Below are 24,297 nucleotides of genomic sequence, written 5' to 3' on the forward strand. Positions count from 1 at the left end.
AGGCAGAAACCTCGAGCAGAACCATGGCTCAGGGTGGGCGGCCATCTGCCTCGACCGGTTGGGGTGAGAGAGAGAGAGAGAGATGTAAGGAGAGAGAGAGGGGAGGGAGGCAGCCTACACAATATACACACAGAGGTACAGACAGTGAAGGTAATGTTGCTATAGACTAAATGAAAAATGGTACAGATATTTATAATAGTGTTAATGGTAACCATCGTAATGTTAATGATTATAATAACAATAATAACAATAAGACTAGCAACAATAGTCGTTGTAGCAGAGGGTGTCGAGCAGGAACACGGGGGCAGCAGGTGACCCGCAGCCACAGATCCAGACTCCACAGCTCCAGAGCCAGAAAACCTGCAGGAAGTGATAGGAGAGAGGAGAGAGACGAGAAAGCACAAGACTACCAGAAAGGGGAGAAGTTGTGTTAGTAACATGCAATAATGGGATGAGGTTGCATACAGAGGGAGAGAAAGTAGAGGAGAGAGGAGCTGATGTGTGCCTAATCACAAAATCATCGCCAGATGGTGTTTCCCAACTTAACAAAGATCACATGTATGCGTCCATTTCTCAGCTACAATGACCTATTTCATTCCAGAAATGGGGAGTATGAGACAAAGCCACTGAATTAAAATGAACGTCAGTAACTGTGTGTACACCATAGAGGCAAAAATAGTCCATATTCATTGTCTTTTTATTTTTTTTCCGAAGTACAGAGAAGACAAGGTCCCAAGTCCTTGAATACCAGCAAGCACATTGGGTAATCACAACATGTAGACACTTAACAACTAATAAAAGCTCTTTCCGTCAATGGTAGTGTTGGCATGCAGGTTATTACACGGTAAATAGTTCATATTAGGTCTTCACCAAAATCCTGTTTATCTTTCAAATATATGGAGGCCATTGGAGCAGCTGTACTGGCGACCTGTCCAGGGTGTACCCCGCCTTTTGCCCGATGTCAGCTGGGATTGGCTCCAGCCCCCCGTGACCCTGTGCGCAGGATAAGCGGTTGATGATGGATGGAGCAACAGGTCCCCCACTAATTGGAGCAGTGGTTCGATCCCCAGTCCGCATGTCACAGTGTGTTTGGGCAAATTGTGTGAGTGTGAATGATTAGTTTCTTTCTGATGAGCAGTGGGTAGGGATGAACAGAAGTGAAAATTCTTGTCCGAAATCCAATATAATGAAAAAAAAAATTCCTAACACCCAACAAGTACATTCACAATGTTTCCATTTATTTTGCCTTTTTTTACCATTGCATAAATGAAATAATAAATTAAAATGTGCATTCGGTGCAGTTGGCGCCTTGTATGGTATGTGTGTGAATGGGTGAATGTGGCATGTAGTGTAAAGTGCTTTGTGTTGGTCGGAAGACCAGAAACGAACGTTACAAGTAACTCCGTTTACCATTCCACTGCATTTCTTCACTATAGAAACACTAACATCTGTTAGTATCTTGTCTAAAAAGAATCCAACAACATTACAAAGTAAATATGTCATGGCTGTGCTCATTCCTGAGAAATTCTAAATTGACTTTGCCAATAAAATCATTAATAATTAATTGCATGGCTTTATCAACTATTATCTAGAATACTGTAAATATAGGTCAAATGTGTTGATATGTAATTAAGCATCAAGAAGTCAAACTGCTGCCATGTTTAATTTCTTGTACTCCTACTTGGATTAGTATCTCTGGAGTTCTATCCTACTCAGCTAGAAATGCTGGTATTCAGATTTACCAAAGGCTGTCATTTTTACTGTATTAATTAAAGGTAGATTTGTTTGTATTTTGGGCATTTGACATATATTATTACCTATCAATCTTAAAACATTAACAGCATTACAATGTCAATTGTCAAGTCAATTGCTGTTTTGTTTTAGCCCATGTATTAAGTATCTGATGACAGTTTCTAATACTGGGTTTTGAATTTATGTCATGGATGTGGCTACCCTAGCCACATTTGGAACACAGATTCCCACTATCTTGTTTTAAATAAACAAGATTTCCACAGAGAGGCACAGGTAAAATCCATTGCTATCATGCTTCAGTTCCGAAGAAAAAAATAGGCACTACTACTCCACTTCTTGGTGTTTTGGTGAATAGCATGATTCATTTGGCAGCAGGGTGACATCATCTGGGAATCATCTGAACATACCCAGGTTTGATCCCCAAGTCTTTAGCCAGCTAAAGTGTGAGATGCTGCACCTCTACCAGCTCAAGGCAGCATGATCACAACTTCCCTTCCTGTGTAGCAGCAACCCTTCCTTGGCTCAGTCATTCTAGTGTCTGTAATTGTTTGGATATATTAGCAGCCAGCCAGGATCCAGCCTGCTGGCTTGTCCAACTCAATATTTCCAAGTCTCTGAGGTGCTGATGTAAGAGGAGCAGGAGTGTGCATAAGCATTGGTACAGCATATCAAAACGCTGGTCCCAGGTCCTCAGATCCTCATTCCACTGTGTAGTACCATTGTGGTTTGAGCTTGAGAACCCAAGTTGTTGGAGCTTCACATGAGTTGTCTCCTGTCCTTTTCCAGTGTAGAACATGTAATAATGAAGAATGGAGAGCAACACATCCTGGAGTAAAGGTAAGTTTCTTCCGTCCATTCAAGCATTCACCACATCTTTAAATAAAAACATCACTGTCAGGGATATCTGTTCATGGTACCTTTTACCAGATCAGCAGATAACAAATTTCTGTGTTCCTTTATTCCCCACTGCAATAGTATTTCCTGCATCTTTTGTGCTTTTGATCACACTCCTGTTAAGGGTTCTCTTTACGCTCCTTACATTTTGTAATGGCTTGTCCGCCTCTTCACTTCTTCTTGTCCCTCTGTTTCTTGCTGCGTTTTGGCAGCGCTGCCCCTTGTTGGTGTGAAGCCACCGTGACACTACCATCAGACTCAAAATGAAGCAGGTATTCCATAGCATCCAGCGGCCTCCCTTCCTCATCCCTCAGCCTGGAAAAGACTTCCTCGTACAACGTGCCCAGTTGCCGCTTCATTTCCAGCAGATTCCTCAGGGCTTCCTGTTTCTCTCGGAGCAGCCGTGAACGGTAGCGCTTTAAACTGGACACGTTATCTTTAAGTCCCAGCAGCATGTCTAGTTTCCTCTTCCTGCAGTTCTGGGCGGCTATCTTGTTCTTACCGCGCCGTCTTATGTCCCTGATGAGGGTAAGCTGCTCCTCATTGAGTTGGTAATTGGCCAGTAGGTCATTAAACTCCTCCACTGGGAGGTTAACAATCAGCTCATTGGAGAAAGGGACTTTCAGGGCTTGTGCACGGCGTTGATCTCGGCTCCACATTTTAGTCTCGGTGATGTGTCTGGAAGACGAATGGTGGTAAGGCTTGGCGGTGTCATGTCGCAGGGAGGATTTGGTGTGTTTGGTGGGCAGCTTGCCCAGGGATGGAGAGGAGGCAGATGACCAGGGCTGGTTGTATGTGTGATCGTGGCCAATATGCTCCAGCCAAGGAAAGCCGTTAAATATCTTGTGATCCCCATAGTTGGGAGGAAAGGGTTTCGTGACATCTTCGGGGTACTCTCCTCCTACTGCCCCCATCTCCTCCTCTTCCAGCTCCTCCTGCTTTATTTTCACCTCCACTTCCATATCTGAACCAACAAAGCTTTCATCAGCATCCTCGTCTTCATAGAAGGGACTGTCCACAGCTGACACACAAGAGGAAGAGGAAGAGGAATAAGAGGAGGCCTCTGAAGCACATGGAGAAGCAGGGCTGTGGCTGAAATCCAGAGAAAGACCAGAGTCGGAGTCTGCTTCATTCTCACCATCTAGGTGGAGGGAACAAGGAAAGTTAAAGTTCTATAGTTTTATGTATGAAGTACTTGAATTTAGCACTCTTAAAATCAAGGTACATAGTTGCACATTTTGTGAAAAAGTGTTACTATAGAAGGTCTGTTTCCTCCCTGTATATTTACCTTGCTGATGTCTTCTTGGTTGACCCTGATCATCTGTGATTGCCATTCTAGAGTCTGTGTCTCTGCCAGTTTCCTGTTGAGCTGTTTTACAGTCAAGGTAGCCCTCCTCCTCCAGCCTGGCTGCCATCACAGGACTGAATCCTTCCTCCAGAGCCAGGTCCAAAAATCTAATCTCATCCTCTAAGAGGTCATTCAGTGGGCTAAAGAGATCATCCTCATCCTCGACATCCTCCTCATCAACCAAAAAGACACTGGAGGATGACATCAGAAGGTCTTGGGTCATATCATTTCCCTCCGGAGATGGGGTGAAAGGGTTTTCAGGGTAGGGAGCATACTGTGAATGTGGACTGCGTTCCATGGGATCTTCAAGACCTTGTGTTAGCAGATTTACGTCAAAGGTATTCGAATTATCTTCTATATTTAGTCCCAGGCAGAAGTCTTCTGAAGGATCTTCTGCAAGCAGATCCATGTGGTCTGGAGGACTGTGCAAGGGATTCACATTAGAGTTTTTCAAAGTGTCCCTTATGTTCAAGGCTGAACTGTAGTCATCCAACTCTGCACTGGGGATGAGTGGAAGCTGGGTTGGCTCTACCTCTGACAGTCTTGGTGGCCCCAACAAACCTAGAGACAAAGATTCGTGTGGGTTAAAGCATTGGAAACAAGTAACTGCACCTTGTGTTCAGAATCAGCTTTATTGCCAAGTTAATTTACACATGCAAGGAACCTTCAAGCCAAATTTTTGAGGAGTTGTTGAAGTGTAAGAATACTGTCCACAAATTCTTAAACAAATGTCAGCTGCTGAATGGAATTACCATGCTGCCGGGGAGTCTCTATTTGAAGGACCTCCTGATCAGCCTCTGCTATCTCATCATCATGGTTGTTGCAGTTTTGCTGTGGAACACCATGAAGGGCCCCAGTTGCTCGCAAATTTTGGGTATCATCAAATGAAGTCATCATGTCAACACCCCTGTTCTAGAGAGGAAGGAAAAAACATTGATCTCAATTTATTGAATCTCGGCTTACTCATCTAATCATTCCCTTCTTTACTTTTTTGCCAAATGTCATTTTATCTATTTTCATTCGCCCAGTCACCTCCGGCTCCATGATAGCCACCAAGTCCTGCCAGTGGAGCTCCAGGTCCAATGAAGGGTTTCCATTGGGGATAACTGGGGGCAGCATGGGCTGGGGTTGATGCTCCAGATCTCCCCCGCCAACATCACATAACTGAGAGACAATAAAGTACATAAATTGTAGCCTAAAACATTATTTGCTAACAAAATCAAAACTATAGTGGAAATTACTATCCAATACTTCTTTATATCTTTATATGTGTTGTAATTTTGTCTATATCTCAATTCTGTGGTGTGTTGTTAACCATTGAAATTAGCCTAAATGTCTATTTTAAATGGTAAATAGACTTCTAGTCCTCCGACCATGTCACATTTACCCCATTCATACACTGGCAGTGGCTGCCAGCCGATCATCAGAAAGAAAGTAATCATTCTCACACACTCTCACAGCCTTTCGGAAGACATCTGGGGTTCAGAATCTAGCCCAAGGACACTCTGACATGCAGGTTCGGTTTTAGTCATTGCAATGAGCCATACTATGCAGCTACTGTATTGATGCATGTGTGTGGTCAGTTTACTAGCTTGCTAAAACTCGTGTTTTTCTTTCAAAGAAAACTATATTTCTAATTCAAGTAATATCAAGTAACGTTTTATTCAAAACACGAAACATAATAACAAATGAATACTACACAAAGACAGGAGTAGAAATGTGCAAAAATCTTATCTTCCGAGGGTACCAAAAAGTTATTTGAAACTTCCTCTGGGTTCAGCAGCATTTCTCAAAATTGAGAAATCTGATTGGCTTACAATAAAAAGTGTAATTTATGTAACGAGGAGCTTCATTGGAAGAAATGCAGCAAAAAATGATGTCGTTTTTGTTTTATTTGACACAGAAGTTGCAATGGCCTATATGGTACATGTGCTTAATAGGGACGTTTGCCCTACCTGTTCTTCTGTAAAGGGAAAGGTTTCCTCCAACAGTCTTAAACAATCCTGTAGGGAGACAGAAGTCTGCAAATAGAGAGAGAGAGAAAGAGAAGGACAGAGGGATAGAGTTTAAGAGAGAAATGAAAACAAGGAAGTTGCGTTGCGTTTGACTTAAAGCCACTTTTCACCAGCTGGGTGACTTTCCCACTGATATCCATATCTTTTTTTATTAGCCATGTTAGCCACTTAGTCGGTGCACCACTTTGGTCCTGACAGAAATATCTCAACAATCACATGGATTGCCATGAAATTTTGGGCAGACATTTGTGATCCAAAGAGGATGAATCCTACTGACCTTGGTGGTCCTGTGACCAGTCTACTTTAAAAGATCCTCTCCAGATCTGTTTTGAATAACACGGTCTGCCATTCAAAATTCCAGAATCTATGAATATGCAAATGTATTGGAGACAAGATGTCTCCTACTTCTCTGAGAAGTCCATTCTTAAGTTTTCACATGACACCTAATTACAGATTTAAGGTGAGCACAGAGAAGCGTTCCCCGTTCAGCTGATGGATGTGAAAACAAAATCATCAAAACCTATTATTTTTATGTTTTAAAACATGTCTGAAGAAGAGCTTTCTAAGTGGTGTGAGCAAGCATGAGAGATATGGAGAGATATGGAGAGAAGTGTGAAATTGAAACTCAAGTTTATTTACATATCATGTTTCACAAAGCACGTGCTGCAGAGGGTGCATTCCGGTGTTTGATCTGCATCCATCAACCTACGGAAGCGATTGCATTTCCCCAGTATCTCCAGGCAGAGGACATTTAGGGGAATCACGTTTTCTGAGGCTATTTCAAAGGTGAGTCAAGCAGGCAAAAGACTCTTAATGTCGTTCAGAATTCTTCAAAGTAAAAGCTCTCAATTTAACTCAAAAAAATTAATTGCTACGTTTTTATTTTGTAGGCAAAACCACTAAAGAGGAAGTGATTATGTGAGTAACTGTTGCTGTCATGACTAAAGTATATTTCAACACCCCTAAAGTATTCATTTATTATTATTTTTTGCCATTATCAAAGTACCATAATCTGGCGGCGGACCACATGTAAAATACGTAACGTTAGTTGGATATTATTATTATTATTATTGTTATTCTCCAACCCTGTACTTTAGCTTTGCTAAATTTGCTGATTGAACAATGTGGAGAGGGCCCTTTATATATGCCTTGGTAAACTTTCATTGTTTGTTTTTTTTATATTGCATTGCATAGTGTGTTTAAAGTGATCATATACCAAACAACTCATCAGTGCTAATGCTGTATGCTAATAGATAAAGGAGTCATGATAAGAAACTACATGCTTTGAATTCCTTAGATATTCAAAAGCAGTGTTCTAAGCTGACCGGGTGGCATGTAACAGATGATAGAACGCTCTTTACAACCATAAGAGACTCAAATATTCTGTGTCTCCAGGAATTGTACAGTATTATCTTCAATGGAGAAAACACATTCAGTACTGTAGCATGTTATTATCACAATGAATGATGTCTTACCTGGTCTATTTCATTCTGAGTTAGCTCTCTGTTGTTAGCACGGCCGTGGGAACCACCTGGTCTTCCTCCTTCCTCTGTTCTCCTGTAATGCCTATGCATCCTGACCAGGTCTTCCTCGTTGTCCTCCTCATCCTCCACTCTCTCATCCAGAGCACCACTTGGATTAAGTACATGATGCACTGCTTCCTGGTTGCAGAGACAAAAATAAAGAATGATCTCGTCAGAGCAGCCATTATGCTGCAGGGTCTTGATCACCAGTAACTTCGGGTCTTTTGTCTTGGCCAAAAAACAGTCCAGCTTACAACCACTGCATAAAATGTCAAATTTTAATTTTTATACTACAGTATTTGTTCTTGATTAAACAAACAAGATAAAGGTAAACAAAGGTAAAGCAATAACCACTACAATATGAAACCTGTTAAGCCAGAGCTATACTGTAGCTACAGCTGCGTATTTTGTGTCCATTTGGAGTGTTGGTTGTGCAAATCCTCAGACATTAATGCTAGCATCTGCAAAATGCATTATGCACATTAACAGTAACTGGGCAGTATGGGGACGTGACAGGGTCGGGGGTCAGTAGGTACGTCGGCAGTGACAACAATGCCGGAAAGTTTTGAAGACAAGCTAATAGATCAAGACCGCAGTTACCCGCATCTGTAAGATGTGTCAGCGACAAATATGCTTGGCAAAATAACAGGCGACAGATTAGTGCTTAGATTGACAAGTCCGAGACTGTTACATCCGTGCACTGTGGTAAACGCTGTGATCTCAGAATTAACAAAAAAGTAATCAATGGTCGTTATTGTTTACATCATGCAAATCCATACGGTCTGAGTTCTCTGGTGTGCCCTGTGATGGAATCTTACACCCATAGTACTTAGGCAAGTATGTGAACAAATGTGTTCACAACACAACCAGTTGTCTACAAGAATGTGTGGTTAAAAAGCAACCACATCTCCAGCTACGTGGACTGCTTTCTAAAATGCAAAGAAAAACTCCAGAGTTTGATGATTACTACTTTACTGTAATAAATATTCAACTCTAATATACAGCAACATATGATAAAATTCATATTCAACAACCACAGATCCCATGAGGCTTTGACAACATGTCAGTGGGGAGGCCACATGGGACACGTGTGGGAATTTATTGAGACAGGTTAGGCTTGTTCAACCACCAAAACCTATGATCACATTGTAGGGGCTGGTATCTTTTGGACATGTATTTAGCATATGTTATTAGTTAATAGAACAATAAAAGCAGGCATGCAAAGTTACAACAGAAAAAATATTTCTCCATTATATTCTCCTTTATGGTGACCATGTGAATGAAAGACAGATTTAACAGAAACAAATAGTTAATAGTTATGAACAATTCTGTTCACAACGTAGCCAGTTGTCTACGAGGTGGTTAAAAAGCAAGACAGGCAGCCAACTTCAGGTTTGGTTTGTGAAGTGTGGTATGGTGGAGTGGAGATGAGGTTCTTGGTAATTAAGGTGCAGTTACAACTGTTGGGCACTCCCAATGTGCACCCCCCAAACATGACGGTGCATCATGGCGGACTCTGTGCCTAAGGGTGGAGGTGGAGGTGGGCCTTTTGAAATGCTACATGAACAGCAGCTACTGACAGAATAGCTTTAAGGTGAAAGGTGTGGCAGCAAGCACATAGACAATGAAGGAGCTGAGTACTGCGGTACTTAAGTACACCACCATGAGTAAAAAGGTGTGTTGCATTTATTATTCAATGAGAAAATTATGCCGTGAGCGTAGTGGGAGACTTCGGTTGGCCACGTGAAGATGCTAATCAAACCCTGTTCTTCAGAATGAATATGTGATCCAACAGACTGACCCTGAGGACCAGGAGACTAGCATCGAGAAAGCGAACAGAGTGAAAAAAATGTTGGAAACCTAATATTCAGAGCAGTCTGAAGCCTGAGCTTTGTGGTCACAGGGATTCATTTTACATACATATACCTCATTTTTTATTACTTTGGACACATTTAGTACGAGCATCTGACATTGTAACCTTAAAAAGCATAATAGATCCCCTTTAATCTAAACAGCTGATGCCACTTGGCACAAGCAGGATTTCCTGTTTTCCTCCTGCAACACAGCTGAAAACGCAAATACAAATTAGCACAGCAGGCATTGGTGTACATTTGTTTACATGCCTGCTCCTTTGGCTCTTTGCATGAGTGTGTGTGTGTGTGTTGATGCAGTAAACAGGGGTCATTGCAAAACTCAGGGATGTGAATGTGTGTCAGGACGCATTAAGCCAGTGATCAGGTTTCAAAACAAGCCCGTCAGTCACGAGGCCAGGAGGAAGCTAGTAATGCGTTTTTTCCGTGTGTGTGTGTGTGTGTGTGTGTGTGTGTGTGTGTGTGTGTGTGTGTGTGTGTGTGTGTGTGTGGCTGCCATGCAGATGTACTGTGTAGGCATCCAAACTGTTGTAAAATGACTGATCTTCATCTGTATCTCCTAACAACAAATTGAAATACCTCTATCCTCAGATATATTGATACTACTATCCCACTATGATCATCGTTTCACTGTAGTGGTTCCATGGTGTAATGGTTAGCACTCTGAACTCTGAATCCAGCGATCTGAGTTCAAATCTCAGTGGAACCTGATTTTGGGCGGCAGTAGCTCAGACAATAGGGACTTGGCTTAGGAACCAGTGAGTCATATGGAGTGTGGTCTGGTACTTGGGGACGTGCCAGTTCACCTCCTGGACACTGCCGAAGGTGCAGTACAAGGCCCTACACCCTTAATTGCTCATGGCTCCAGCTACATGGCATCCCACTCGCTCCGACATCTCTCCGTACTTTAATGCATGTGTATAGGTCATGTTTGTGTGTGTCTGTGTATTTCGGACCTGTGTGTGTATAATAATAACCACAGTGGCCAGATTGCTCTGATAGCAGAAAAATAAAAAATAAATAAATTGATAACGGCTGGTGCTGAAATAGATCTCAGTCATGACAGCAACAGTTACTCACATAATCACTTCCTCTTAAGTGATTGTGCCTCTAAAATAAAAGCGCAAGAAGGTCTTTTGCAGCTATGCTTTATGTCGAGTTCATTGAGAGCTTTTACTTTGAAGAGTTCTGAAGGACAATTCAAAAGAGGCTCTGGCTTGACACACCTCTGAAAAAGCCGTCAGTAAACGTGTGATGTGATTCCCCTGAATTTTCTCAGGGAAATGAAAATAAGTGTCCATAGGTTTATGAATGCCGATCAAACGCTGGGACGCACACGCACTGCAGCACATGCTTTATTGTGAGCATGTGCAAAGGTGTCCTTTTATTCAATTTGTTTAAAAAGGGAGAAAAAAATGCCTGCAGGAAGTTGGAGTCGTTCTTACAACCTAATTAACAGGAGCCCCGCACAGTACCCACTGAGCTAAACGTGCATATGATTTGAAATAATTTGACTTTGTCAGTGGCTCGCCATATAACGTCTTGAAAGAAAATGGGCTTATTTGCCGACCCCTGCCTTAGAGAGCTCAATAAAGTTGTCTTTATTACCACACATTTGATGGTGTATCTATATAAATACTACCAGAAAGAACGTTTAAGGGATGACAAACACCTGTTGCTGGTAAATGTGTGGACAGGTCCAGACTGGACATGTAGGCCAGTATGTGGGCTATTTATATCTTGTACAGTCTGTTTGTTAGCAGCACCGGCCTATGTGTTGTGTCTGAGTGGGTGTTATGTTGTGTCACAGTGTGGTTTGCGTGATCCTACATATAGCGATGGAACTTGTTTTTTTGTCAGCTCTGCCCACTTCTTTGCATCTAGAATCTGCTGAGAATCATAAATCATAAAAGCTTGCTAGCTTAGTCTAAATCCTACTACAGTCTGAAGAAAAGACTTCCACTTAACTCTCCGCTGTGAACTGCAATTCTAAAGGCTTTTCAGTTTCAACATGTCTGAGTGAAGGATCTGACTGCCAGGTGATGTATATGCTGGAGTCTGTCTTACAGTCCAAAGCTTGACCAGGCATGTCTGAGGTGCTGCCATTAATAAATGGAGCTCACAGTGTAAGTTCATACAGGCAAGAACATGAAGGCAGTGGTGCCACCCAGATCAGATGATCAGCATCAGTGGGCAGCCGAAAATGCTGGAAAAACAACACCTGCATGTTATCCATATAAAGTTGTTGTGCTAAAAGTGTAAGCAAACAGTTGTCATGACATAATGAGAGCATAGAGAGTCAAAACTTCATACCGAGAGATGCTAAAATGCTGCATATAGCTGAGGCAAACTGCAGAGCTGTATGATCATTTTCTGTGGGTTCATCACTATGAGCAAGTCCTTTCACAATACATTCATTTGACCCATTATTAATGGTCAATGATGGTCTTACGGCACAGTAAGAGAGCACACATTTTTTCTCACTACAAGCAGGGTACTGTTCAGCTGTGGAATCCTTTCTTCAAACCTAGACATTTTGGATTTTGCATACAACAAGCAGTAACCGGTTTACTGAGGTGTAAACACAATCATTAAAAAAAAGTCTGTGACTCCCAGGCGACTTTGTGCGTGTTTATTTAAAAGGTGTGTTCTCTTCAGCAGGGTGTTTCTACTGTATTTCAACTCTGCTGATCACATTGCTTCATTTTCCTGGCGAGGTCATCTATGGTTCCTGGTGAGTCAGCTAACTCTGACTCATTATCTTACATGACATTACACTCAGTTTAAGTGACAGTCAAAAACAAAAACGGCACTCCTCTGCACATGACTCATTTATATATAATTAAATAGCTGTGTCTTCGGTTCTGCTTTTAAATCTTTGCAAGTGTCTGAATTTTATCGACTGCTGAAAGGGCTGTGGAAACCAGACAATTTTGGCCTCTTAAAGAAATGATTTTACATTTAAGTATCAGTTCTGGTTTAATCAGACTGCTCACGAGCTCTTGTAAAAAGCTCTTCAGTCTGGTTTCTAAGGCAGTAATCTAGCTGTTTTTCTTGAAGTCCTGGACTTCCTAACTGATTTTGTTGGTCATTTGGGGCCTGCTGAACCTACCTGTGAACACAATGTAATCATCTTTTAGTTATTAGCAGGCGTTTGCCTGATTTGCAGATACCGAGCAATATTCACATTAATTTGGAGTCATTTTTTGGTCTCCACCAACTCCTCATTAGCTGCTAAATGCTCTACTACTGCATGTTCACCAGCTAGTCAGCAATTAGCATCTAAAGTGCAGTGGTCTGTTGGGTTTGATCTATGGTATAAACCATGGCATGTATTCCCTTGTTTCCATTAACGCTTGCTTTACACGCTGAATGTCCGGTGTGGAACCATCACGTTAAGGTGTCGGTGCTTTTAATGAAGCCCTCTGTGAAACCCTCGGTGGCACCTTTCAGATATTGGAATCAGGGGGGCTACATCTAACTTAAGTCTCCACTTCTGATGCCACTCAAGAACAAGTTAAAACATAAATTCTAAATGTTCACACACATTGAATGAAACAGCTGTACCTCTTTATCCTCCTCCTCTTCTTCCTGCAGGGTACCAGGTCCGGCTCTGGATTCCACAGGTGGGGCGGTTCGGTCTCTCTCTACCCCAGCAGGTGCTCTCTCCCGTAGGGAGGGCTGGTCTGGACATCCCACAGGGAGAGGATCTGGCTCCCGCTGGACCAGCCACGTCTCCAGCTCTGCATTAGGAACCTGTGGAGAAAGGTATGAAACATTTCACAATTCAGTGTTTACTAAGTGGTATTCCTACCAAAGAAAGGATCCTACATGAGCTCACATGCTCCTTATCTATAAAGCAGGGGAGCTTGTGGGAGGTAAACACAAATTTGGAACTATGACAACATTTTATCAGGGAAAAGAACATCCAATAATAGTGTCTTATCTTTATGACCACCTTTTATCCCAAAAAACATCTACAACTCCAGGAATGATAGTGCGGGCAAGAGAAATGTCTACTTAAAAGAAGAGTTTGACATTTTAGGAAATACATTTATTCACTTTCTTGTCCAGAGTTAATTAAGAAAATTAATGCCACTCTTGTGTCTATAAGCTGAATATTAAGCTACAGCCAGCAGCTGGTTAGCTTAGCTTAGCATGAAGACTGGAAACAGGGAAGCAGGACTTCCTGCTGTCAAAGATTGTGTTACCTTTGGATAGAGCCAGGAATAGACTTTTTGGGAAAGACGTGTATTCATTTTTTTTTTTTTGCCAAGCGTTAGGTGAGAAGATTAATACCACTCTTACATCTGTACTGTATATATGCATTTGGAGCCAGCAGCTGGTTAGCTTAGCTTAGCATAAAGCTCAACAGCTCTGCTCAAAGCTAACTAAATCCACCTACCAGCACATCTTAAGCTCACTGATTAACGTAGAGAGTAAGAGTAAGAATGACACTTTATGGTTTTACGAGAGTTACATTTAATTATCAGTTAAGTTCTGTGTGTGTAGCATGAACGGACTACAGACTTTCTTTTTGTTATACAACCTTGTCTAGTATAATGATAAATAAACCACCTTGTACGTAGTTATGGGCAGGACTATTTCTTGGCCAGGAGCAGTGACTTCCTGGAGTCTCCACTGGTTGTCTGGCTCCTGATGCTTTGAGGCGGAATTTTGTACCTTTATTGGTACCTTTGGCCAGAGGCAGGTGAGCCGTGTCCCCCCTGTCTTCATGCTAAGCTAAGACAACCAGCTGCCGGCTCTAGCTCTATATTTACAGTCCCGATACGACAGTGGTATTAATCTTCTCATCTCACGCTAAAGAAAATGAATAGGCATTTTTACTTAAATAAAAACGATTCCATTAATTCCAAAAATTACATTTTTAAGAGCCTCTTTTAAATAGATACTTTACATACATAGGTACTGTTTGTACCTTTCCCACAGGAAGCCTTTGTCTCCTGCCAGGCCATTATTGTAAATAAGAAACTGTTTTTCCTGGTAAAATAAAGGTATAATTTAAAAATATCTTAATTCCGTCTGAATAGGACCATATAGATAAAGACACAGACATGTTTTCCTACCTGTAGTCTGTCCAGAGAGCGGACCCAGCCCAGCAGCCTCCGTGTCGTGAAGAACCCATCCAGGTCCACATTCTTGGGGTGCAGGCCGTGGGCTTCCTCCATGCGGTTGCGAAGGTTGTGGAACTGCGTCTGGGTCAGCGCAGAGGTCGGACCCAGGATCATCTCGTGCCAAGAGGGAGGCAGGTAGGGCTCCAGTCCCACATCAACCCTCACTCCACATAGGCTGAGCAGGATGGCCATCTGGATGAGGCCCTCCGTAAAGTATTTCTTTAGGTGCAGCATGGTCTTTAAGTCAGAAGACGTGCAAAGGGTCCAGGGCTCAGCTCAGTCACCAACACAATGAGGGTCTATTCTGTCGTAGCGTGCTTGGGCAAAGAAGTCCCTAGAAGATCTGTTAGACCTCCCCAGGGAAGGGGAGGGGAAAAAAAACACAAATCCCCCCTTCCTCTCCAACAACAAAACAATTCTCAAAACTGTCCTGGGTAAAAAATAACCCGGATGGGAAATTCTTTACTTGCTCTTGTAGGAAAGACTTAATAACTGCTATGGCATCTTGTGTCTGTGTAAACGTTTTTTATCGGCGCTGATATAAATATCTAGAAACAAAGACTGACTGTGAAACTTTCCCGTTCTTACAGACTCATCCAAAGCCTGTTGGTCTTCATGGAAACGTTTCTTCCTGTGAACGAAGAGAACAGCTTGCTTTAGAGGAGAAGACTGACTACACAAATAATATTAATATTACCAAATATTAAACAAGTTATTGCAAATATAATTTGGGATTTTAATATGCGTAATGTTTTGAACTAAGTGTACTTTCCTCTTAGAGCTGCTAACTACAATTTTCTTTATCGATTAATCTGAATCATCATTTGATTTATAAAATTCCTGAATATAATCAACAATCCAAAACCCAACGATATTAAGTTAACGATCACATAACTGTTCATGAAGCTTGAACTACTGCTCTCACTACTAATATAGATATATACCTATAGATATTGCTAATATAACACTACAGCACAATAACATTGCCACCACTGTACTAATGACAAGAAGAACGGCACTACAGTTCAACACTAATCTTCCACTGTCAGTGTGGCCTGACCTACAGACTATGGAGGCAGCAGTTGAGAGGTTTGACAGTTTATGTGAGGAGATAAGGCAGACAGACACACAGATAGGGCAGAGCCGGTCTGTATTACCACTCTCAGTAACTTCGACCTCATTCTAGAAAGGGTTTGGTAACCACCAGCCTGCCCCGCACTGCCTCACTGCAGCCACATGATGTAATTGCCAGTGTTTGCTTGGCAAAACCCTCTCCCTGTCTCCTCCCTCCTCCCAAACAGTGGGTTTACTTTTCATGCTATGGTAACCTGTTTACAGAAGCTGCAGTGGAACAGCTGACTAGAACTGGAGTTTGAAAACTTTTCAGCACCATCTTAAGACCCAGGGATATAAATAACTACATAGACTACTAATTTTTATAGTTCAGTGTAGTGTATGGTATCTTCTACTACATGGTCTACTCAAGTATAATTTTGTACTGTGTGGTCTAGAGGACATAAGGGTCTAAGTATTGCTACATGGCAACAAACTATACTGTATTGTAGTTGTACTGCTGTACTGTATACTTTATTTTATTTTGTTGTTTTTCATCTGTTTACATTTTATGGATTTTATTTTATTCCCGTCAGTGTTACATGCTGTTTGTTTTATTGAACTATCAGATGAAAAGTGACAATTTTCCATCTTAGTGAAAAATAAAAGTTTTATTCTATTGTATTCATTTAGAGTAAAAGTCTTGTGTACTCTGGCCTAACACTAATGTCATATAAACTAGCAGGATATGGTATAATAGGCTGCAACTGATGTGTAAGTGAATTAAGTATTCATATACTTTAATCATAAACGTAGCAATACCATACTACTATTGAATATGCTCAAAGTGTTAAAGTTGTAGTTAGTAGTAAAAAATCAAAAGTAAAAGTAACACTGTTGTCGTGTTTTGCTCTCTGCGTGAGATTCTATCTGTACATCAGCCAGAACAACAGGTTACACAAGGTTTTCTTGCAGATAGCCCACTGAACTGACAGCTGTAACACATTTATGACAGGGAAGCTCCAGAAATATCACGCAACGTTTTGACTCAATGCAGAAATCACTGCCACACCGCTGACAGTAAAATCCTTTAAAACCTAGACTGTCCACTCGCAGGAAATCAAAGATAGGCTACAACAGGAATATTATCGCGCTCCCGCGGGCGATTGTAAACTTTTAGAAAGCCATCTGAGTTGATGTGAGTTTTTAAGAATACCATAAGAATGTAATAAGAATGTGTCTCACCTTGCTGAGTGTTGAGCCGCGTGTCAGGGTCTCAGTTTCTGTCACACTGTCCCGGTTTCAGTTGCTGTTCTGGCAGACCGTGAGGGTGGGACCTTTTTAAAAGCGACACCCGTGTGTGTGCTGACGTATAATAACTCCTCCCATGGAACAAAAAAAACAAGCGTGGATATGGTGTGTTTTGCTCATGTCAGGAGGACTCTGTGTGTTGTGAGGCAGTTTTAATATTTGTGTGTGTGTGTGTGTGTGTGTGTGTGTGTGTGTGTGTGTGTGTGTGTGTGTGTGTGTGTGTGTGTGTGAGACCGACTCTTACAAGTAAAAGTCCTGCATTCAAAATCCTACTTAGGTAAAAGTACATGATGCTTCATGTAGTGTCAGCAGTAGGCCATTATGATATCTGACATTAGATTATTAATACTGATGCATCAAGTATAAGCTGGTTGAGGTGGAAGTAGTTTGAACTACTTTTGTATTCAATTAACTAGTTTAGTCCAGTGGTTCCCAACCTAGGGGTCAGAACCCTCAAATGCTCTCAAGATAGTCTGAGGTGTTGTGAGATGACTAAAGGGAGAGGAAAGAATAACAAATACACACATCTGTTTTCAGTTTTTTGACTTTTAAAAAAATCTTTTATTTGTTTGTGAAATAATGGATAGGATATTTGAATTTTTTTTTAATTAAACCATGTGAGAAGTGTAGATGGGAAAAGTCTCTTTGGTGGAACTGCTAACAACTCATAGAACCCCAATATACTTGCCTTTTAACAATGAACTAGCGTAGACAAGCGTCTGCGACGCAAACAGCATTGTTCACATACTTGCCTGCGTACTTTGCGTGTACCTGGAGCTTTAAACGTTAATCCACCAGGGGGCAGATCAGGGCCGGATCATCCCTCGCAGACACCAGATTGCTGTCCTTGACAACCTCTGAATTTGCACATCGCAAACAAACCAAACATAGCAACACTCACGGAGGTTATGATTTTATTGAGACATTATAGCAATCTCGGTAATTGCGGACTAGCTCCAGGAGTTTTATTGTAAACAGGCTGTTGGCAAACCAGCTGCATACCGCCACCACCTGGGCTGGTGTGTGGAACAGTAGATTGCTGCTGACCTGAGTAGCATGTAGCTGCAGTACCGGAGGCTGCAGTTTCAGGACCGCAATCCTAGGACCGGAACTGCAGTTCCAGGACCCTTTTTTACTTTGATACTGCCAGCTAGCTGACTGGCTAGCTAGCTAGCTATGTTAGTCTTTACAGCCCCCGAAGCCAATTACCCTTACCACAACCACCACCAAGTGTGTGCCTAAACCTAAGTTATTGATTATATGCATGTTGACCAGTTAACCCTACAGCTGCACACATCGGTCTCACGGCCAACGTGCTAGCTGACAGGGCTAACCTCCTTCGGGTTGCTGTGCATTACCACCACCAGTCCACTAGATGGCGCTGTCGCAAAAGAACTAGAACTGCGGTCCCAGGATTGCAGGGGTCCTGAAACTGCAGCCTCCGGTACTACAGCTTCATACTATTGGAAACTGTAGCCCCCAGTACTGCAGCTATATAATACTGGCTGACCTGCCTGTCAGGTCGACATACTGCCCCTACGTTCATGAGCTGAATTGCATCTTGCGGATGCGTAGCGTTAATTTCTGGAGGCGCACACAACCTATGCTCAAAAGGAACGCAGGATAGGCGTGGCAGCCATCTTGTGTACCCGACATCGTAGGCAAAAGTAAGTAAATCCAGGGCTATAGATATGATGAAACATGACAACAGACCTCAACTACAATTAGTAAGAGGTCATAGTCACTATTAAATAAATGTTGTGAAGTAGAGAATACAGTGTTTGCCTGTGAATTGCATACCTCAAATTTGTGCTTAAAGCCAGAGTGTGGGACTTTTCATATAAAAAAAAAACGTTGAATGTTACATTCAAGCTCTTGCTTAGTTCACACAATGCTGATTAAGCCTCTTAGCGCCAGGTTTAGCTCTTTGTATTTGCAACAATGTTTTTCAATCTGGTGTCTGTGGTGATGTTAAGGGACTGACCACACAACCCACATTACATACTTTGACTTTCCTGTGTATCCATATGTCCATCTTAGCTGTTGTAGTGGCCACACTTAAAGCCACTGAGGGTTGCATAGACAAGTCTCTAATTGACACGCTCGCCCAGCCGCCATACGCTACTAGTGTCATACGAAACAAAGTTGTTTGCACTTGCCGTTTTGTTTGAATTCATTATTCAATGATGACGGTTTTCAGGTAAATACAATAATCCATAATGCAATCCACTGAATCTTACACTTTTCCATACTACACTTGTACAGCTTGCCCAGCGTAGCGTGCCAAAGCGAAGCTGTCAAAAAACTATAAGTGTTCACCTCCATCCAGCAACACCTGTCACCTGTGCAAAGGTTCCTACTTAAATTACATTTGACCCAAAACAGACAGGAACCACCTACTGGCCCACTTCAGTACTGCCGCCAACACAAAAAACCCCATAATTGGCTGTTACACCACTCCTTACCTGCTCTTCCAAGCTGACCTCAACAGAGTACCTCACTAAACGGAACAACGATACCAAAGACATGAAAGCCCATTACTGCCAGGAAAAGAAAAATATTGACTGAATGTTAGAAAAGACAAAAATAATAGTAGTCTAATCATTCAAAAATCAGTCAAAATTACATGACACTAAATCAAGTCAGAAGTATGAGATAATCAGAATTTCAATTTCCTGAGTTAAATTAATTAGATAGTAATTCAAAATTATGACTTACCATACCATGTCCCAGCTTTGTGATTTTCTTACTTATTAAATATGATAAAATATTTCATAATTTTGTCAATTTTGATTTGTAGTTGAGTAGTAGACTATTTTAACCATCATTTTAATGTAGTCGTATGTAAAAATCTTCAATCAATTGTCCCACAGGTATGATTTGCTGTTTCAAAATAAAAGTATTCAAGAAATCTGAATTAGTATATCAAAGTTTTATTTGTTTTAATTGAAAAAGGAGAGAAGATAACTATTGATACCCGTTGTTGAAGAACTATACAAAGAGATTTGTGTGCATTTTAGAGTTTTTCAATATGTTTTTTAGACACCAGTGTCTTTAACCCTTGCATGCATGAATTATTAAATCACAAGGTATGTTTGATTTTACTTTCAAATCAGTGAAAAACTTTGCCTGTAAAGGTGTTTCCCAATATATTTAATTTTTAGTTTAAATACACATACAATTATAATAATAATAATAATAATCCTTATTTGTAGAGCACTTTTCAAAAACAATTATTTAAGTACAAATTACATCATTTTAAATAAAACATACAAAATAAGGCAGAATATAGCCTTTAGTGCAGAACATCCACTGGAGTGGAAAGTGAAAAAAAAATGTTCTTGTTGAAGTTTTATAATAAAGGGATAAATAAATAAAGGCATTTTACAATTATTGCTATGGTACTTGGCGCATCTCTACTCCCCTCCCTTATTTTGAATTTATGATGCAGTATATCAAAGTGACAGTGATGTAAAAGATAATAATGAAATGTAATTGCTTTGTGGTCTGCACGTGATTGTGGAGACATGGCAAATGGAGCTCCAGCCAGCCAGGAGAACTTCTGAGAAGAAGTCAACAGAGCTGAGGTAAGAATTTTTGATAAATTAGCAAGCAAATAAGACAAGAGACCAAATAGAATAAAAAAAATCATCCATAACCCTCATGATAAATTCATATTTCCATGGACTTATAATCATTGTTTTATCTGATGGGCTTGCTGCGTTGGCATTTGGCCATTGTGCCCTCAAAAAACTGACCAAAAGAAATTGTTTTTCTATGTGTCTGTTCATCCACTATTGTTGTTTATATTGAAATCAATTTGATCTACAGTTTAAACACAGTCACACCATAGGATAATTAATTGTCACCAATTTATCTATTTAGCTGCATGTCTTTGGATGTGCTCTGGAGAATCTGGAGAGGACATGCAAACTCCAGACAAGGTCTGTAAGTAGACTGCAGAGTCTTGAGCTGAGGAGTTGGCCCTTCTGTGTTGAGCCATGTGTTACAAACACAACATCCCTGTGTTTTTTAAACCCAAGAACACACTAAGACAGATGCTGGTCTACCCCAAAGACCGCACACCCAAACACAAGAAAAGCAATCTAGTGTATGCGGTCCAATGCAGTGAGGAATGCACAGACCTGTATATTGGAGAGACTAAACAACCACTACACAAACGCATGGCTCAACACAGAAGGGCCAACTCCTCAGGTCAAGACTCTGCAGTCTACTTACATCTGAAGGACAGAGGACACTCGTTTGAGGACCACCAGGTGCACATTTTAGACAGAGAAGATGGATGGTTTGAAAGAGGTGTCAAGGAAGCATCTACACCCGGGTTGAGAAGCCGTCATTGAACAGGGGGAGGGGGTCTACGCCACCACTTATCCCCCACTTACAATGCTGTCCTTTCATCACTTCCCAGGAAACTCAACAAACGTAACCTATTGGCCTCAGGTGAAGATACCAACGATGGTTGTTCAGTCTTGGCCACAGGTAGTCTTAACGACTGTAACGACTGTCGTCACAGCAACAAGGAACACTAACGAACCAGCGGTATCGATGACCCGGGCCAACGACCCCACTGAGGTTAAATAGCTGAGTTTCCCTGCCAGTCAGTCAGAACTGAAGAAGTCCTTTGGATGAGGGACGAAACGTCTTCCAGTATCTTCAACCAAGTCCAGTTGCCCTTGATTTTAACTTTCGTTGGATTACTCTGTTAATAAACTCGCTTAGTGCAGCTGGTGTTTGTCTCCATCACGATTGGATTTACCCACTGTCTCAGTTATGTGGAATGAAACAATGAATTTTGAAGATGTTCATTAAAAAGATATTTTTAAATTTTATTTACTGATAGATAAATTATAATTATAAATTTAGTTTTAGCTTTTGATAAGGCTAGCCGTGGCTCTCTCACCAGCCGGCTTTTACTTGATAAAGCTCTGCTGCTTTAGCTCTCTAGTTGGCTGTTTTTGTGTGACAGAATAACTGCACTTTTTTTTTTTTAAATGCTAGGAATTCAAAACATAAGATTTTGATCTGAACTCAATTTTGGTTAAATGTGTTGTGTGCTGTGACTTTAGCTAGCAGCTAGATACATAGAAAGTCCATACACACTGCAGTACAGCATTCATTTTTTATTTAGAAAACGTGTTATAAATAATGTAACTACCAGCTTTTGGCAAAACAGTTAAAGACATGGTGTTGGTTAATCAAAATTTTAACATTTAGCTGAATAGAAGGCAACATTGAACATTCAGTCATCACTTGTAAAACTTATGTCATTCAGAAATGTTCTCCTCTCACTGAACATTCAGCAAACGCTTAAGACTTACAAAGTTTAACAAAAAGCTTTTCTTTCAAAAAGTGTTTTTCCTGACTTGTCTTTAGTGATGCAGGCCCAAGAGAAACCACAAATAGGGCAGGCTGCTCTAGCAGCTAGAGAAACACGTAACAGAAGGGTCACATGTCCGAGGCCCATTAAAGCCATGTTCCCTGCTTCCACTGCCCACTGTCATGTGGTTGTGGATAAGTACATGAACGAAATGTCTAAAACATCATTGTACTGGCTAATTATCAAAACTACTATGGCACAAATCAAACCACTTAACAAGGTTATTTGTTTCTTCAGGGCACTGAAGCTAACACAGTCAACTATAACTATATGATAATCAAAAATGCACACATAAAAGCAAAAGCTTGCATCCTCGGCGTTTTATAAATCTGTCTGTGGAACATCCAAGGAATGAAAATAACACAGAGAAAACCGACTTTCATGAACACGGAATGCAGGGCTATGTTCCCACATACAAATGTTTAAAACAGGTTTCCCCATGTCTTTATGTTAGGTTTAAACAATGAAATACAATGCACAGTCCCCAAAACAGGCAGCTAGTATACAATAAAATAGCTTTCAATTAGTCAAATACCTTCACTCAGCTCAGTACAAAATTAATTGCTATAAAACTTCTTCCTTCATAGTAGTGTTTCCCAAATTTTCCTTCTAAGAACAACACAGGTCTTTTTTACATTTCTCCAAAGAACAGCGGTCCTGCATTAGGTCTACAGAACAGGGAACCAATCATGTACTGTAAATTACAGGGCTGGACAACCACCACTGGTGTCTGAAGTGGACTGATGTGTTAAGGTTTATGGAACATAAGCAAGGTTTTATATCCCATTTTCAATATTGGTTTAGTTGGTGGTGATTGTTGACTTGTCAGAAAATCTTTATTATTGATAAACAATAATTAACAAGAGTAAGAGTCTACAGAAACGCTTACAGCTCTGTGAGGCTGTATACAGGCACAGCAGTGCTTTGAGCTAAATGCCAATGTCAAAACATTTCCATGCTCACGGTGGCAATGCTAACAAGCTGATATTTGGAAGCTACTGTTCAGCATGTTCACCATCTTAGTTTAGCATGTTAGTAAGCTAACATTTGATAGCATTACATGTCATTCATTTTGCAGGCATAGAGACCCTGAAACTGGAACTTCCAGGTTCTGTTAGAGAAAATGCAAATTACAAAACACCCCTTAGCTCTGTTCACCCCATATGTCTGAATATGGGTAAGGGTAAACAAAAAAAAAGTACTATTACATGAAAAAAGATATTAGAAGAATGCACGAGTAGATATTGTGAATATGGCCTGAAATAATTACCTGCAAAGCTGTGCTGGTAAATTTTAATGGGAGCTATATTTGTGATTTAATTTTTTAAAAGCTAGTGCAGTTTTCAGAAAGAATGCTGAAAGAAAACCTTAATGCCTCCGTCTATTTAGCCATAAACCAAAATATTGGACAAATGGAAATGTTGACCTGATGATCTTGCTAGAAATGGTGTGCCAATCCATCTGGTAGATGTTGATATATTTATTTGGATTATTGAAAACTTGACATAATAGAAGATAGAAGAACACTAAAGTCAGTAGACTTATTCACTTGGTTCAGTAGAGATACTCCCAGTTGCCAGCACTGGAAGATTAGGCAACTCCCAGTGACGAGCAGTGGGGACTATGATGGGCAGCTCTGTGAGTGAAGCCTTTCATTCTACATAAATACAGTCTTAGAATTGTGCTAAGTGAAATGATTATTTTAAAACACTGGATTTGTTTTCTTCATATAGGACTTACTTCACCTCATTTAAACATGTAAGTCACTTTTCAATGTAGCACAAAGTAATGTAAACAATAAATGAAAAAAAAAGTTAATGCACATCACGTGTGTCATGATTGTGGTCCTGCCTGTACTGTATCACCTCCATCTGCTCTGCTATATATGTAATTGGTCATTGGATCACTGAAATTTCCAACATGATTTTTCATCAAATCAAATTAAGATCCTCCAGTAGGATGAGAAATATACGTTCTTTCCAAGGCTGTTTGGAGAT

At 40.8% G+C, this 24,297-nt stretch overlaps 1 protein-coding gene, 1 long non-coding RNA gene and 1 other non-coding gene across 3 annotated transcripts; 2 read left to right on the forward strand and 1 right to left on the reverse strand.

Annotated features, from left to right (window-relative positions):
• Nucleotides 1–2,322: 2,322 nt before the first annotated feature.
• nfe2l1a (nuclear factor, erythroid 2-like 1a) lies at nt 2,323–16,938 on the reverse strand. The gene is made up of 9 exons (XM_038691972.1): nt 16,837–16,938; nt 14,491–15,169; nt 12,971–13,159; nt 7,485–7,670; nt 5,950–6,015; nt 5,027–5,158; nt 4,747–4,906; nt 3,935–4,555; nt 2,323–3,787 (listed from the first exon to the last, which is right to left on the reverse strand). Exons 2-9 carry the CDS (start codon nt 14,770–14,772, stop codon nt 2,817–2,819), a joined length of 2,607 nt encoding a protein of 868 aa, XP_038547900.1. The 5' UTR covers nt 14,773–15,169; nt 16,837–16,938; the 3' UTR covers nt 2,323–2,816.
• trnaq-cug lies at nt 10,041–10,112 on the forward strand. The gene has a single exon. It is a non-coding gene; the product is annotated as a tRNA-Gln (tRNA).
• Nucleotides 16,939–18,175: 1,237 nt separating the features above from the next.
• Nucleotides 18,176–21,373, forward strand: LOC119917118. Its single transcript, XR_005447226.1, has 3 exons — nt 18,176–18,569; nt 20,428–20,489; nt 21,332–21,373. It is a non-coding gene; the product is annotated as an uncharacterized LOC119917118 (long non-coding RNA).
• The last annotated feature ends 2,924 nt before the right edge of the window (nt 21,374–24,297 follow it).

This window comes from Micropterus salmoides, unplaced genomic scaffold (assembly GCF_014851395.1).
Source record: "Micropterus salmoides isolate LMB-PRFRI ecotype aquatic unplaced genomic scaffold, ASM1485139v1 Ms_hic_scaffold_10, whole genome shotgun sequence".
In the NCBI taxonomy this organism is placed as follows: Eukaryota; Metazoa; Chordata; class Actinopteri; order Centrarchiformes; family Centrarchidae; genus Micropterus; species Micropterus salmoides.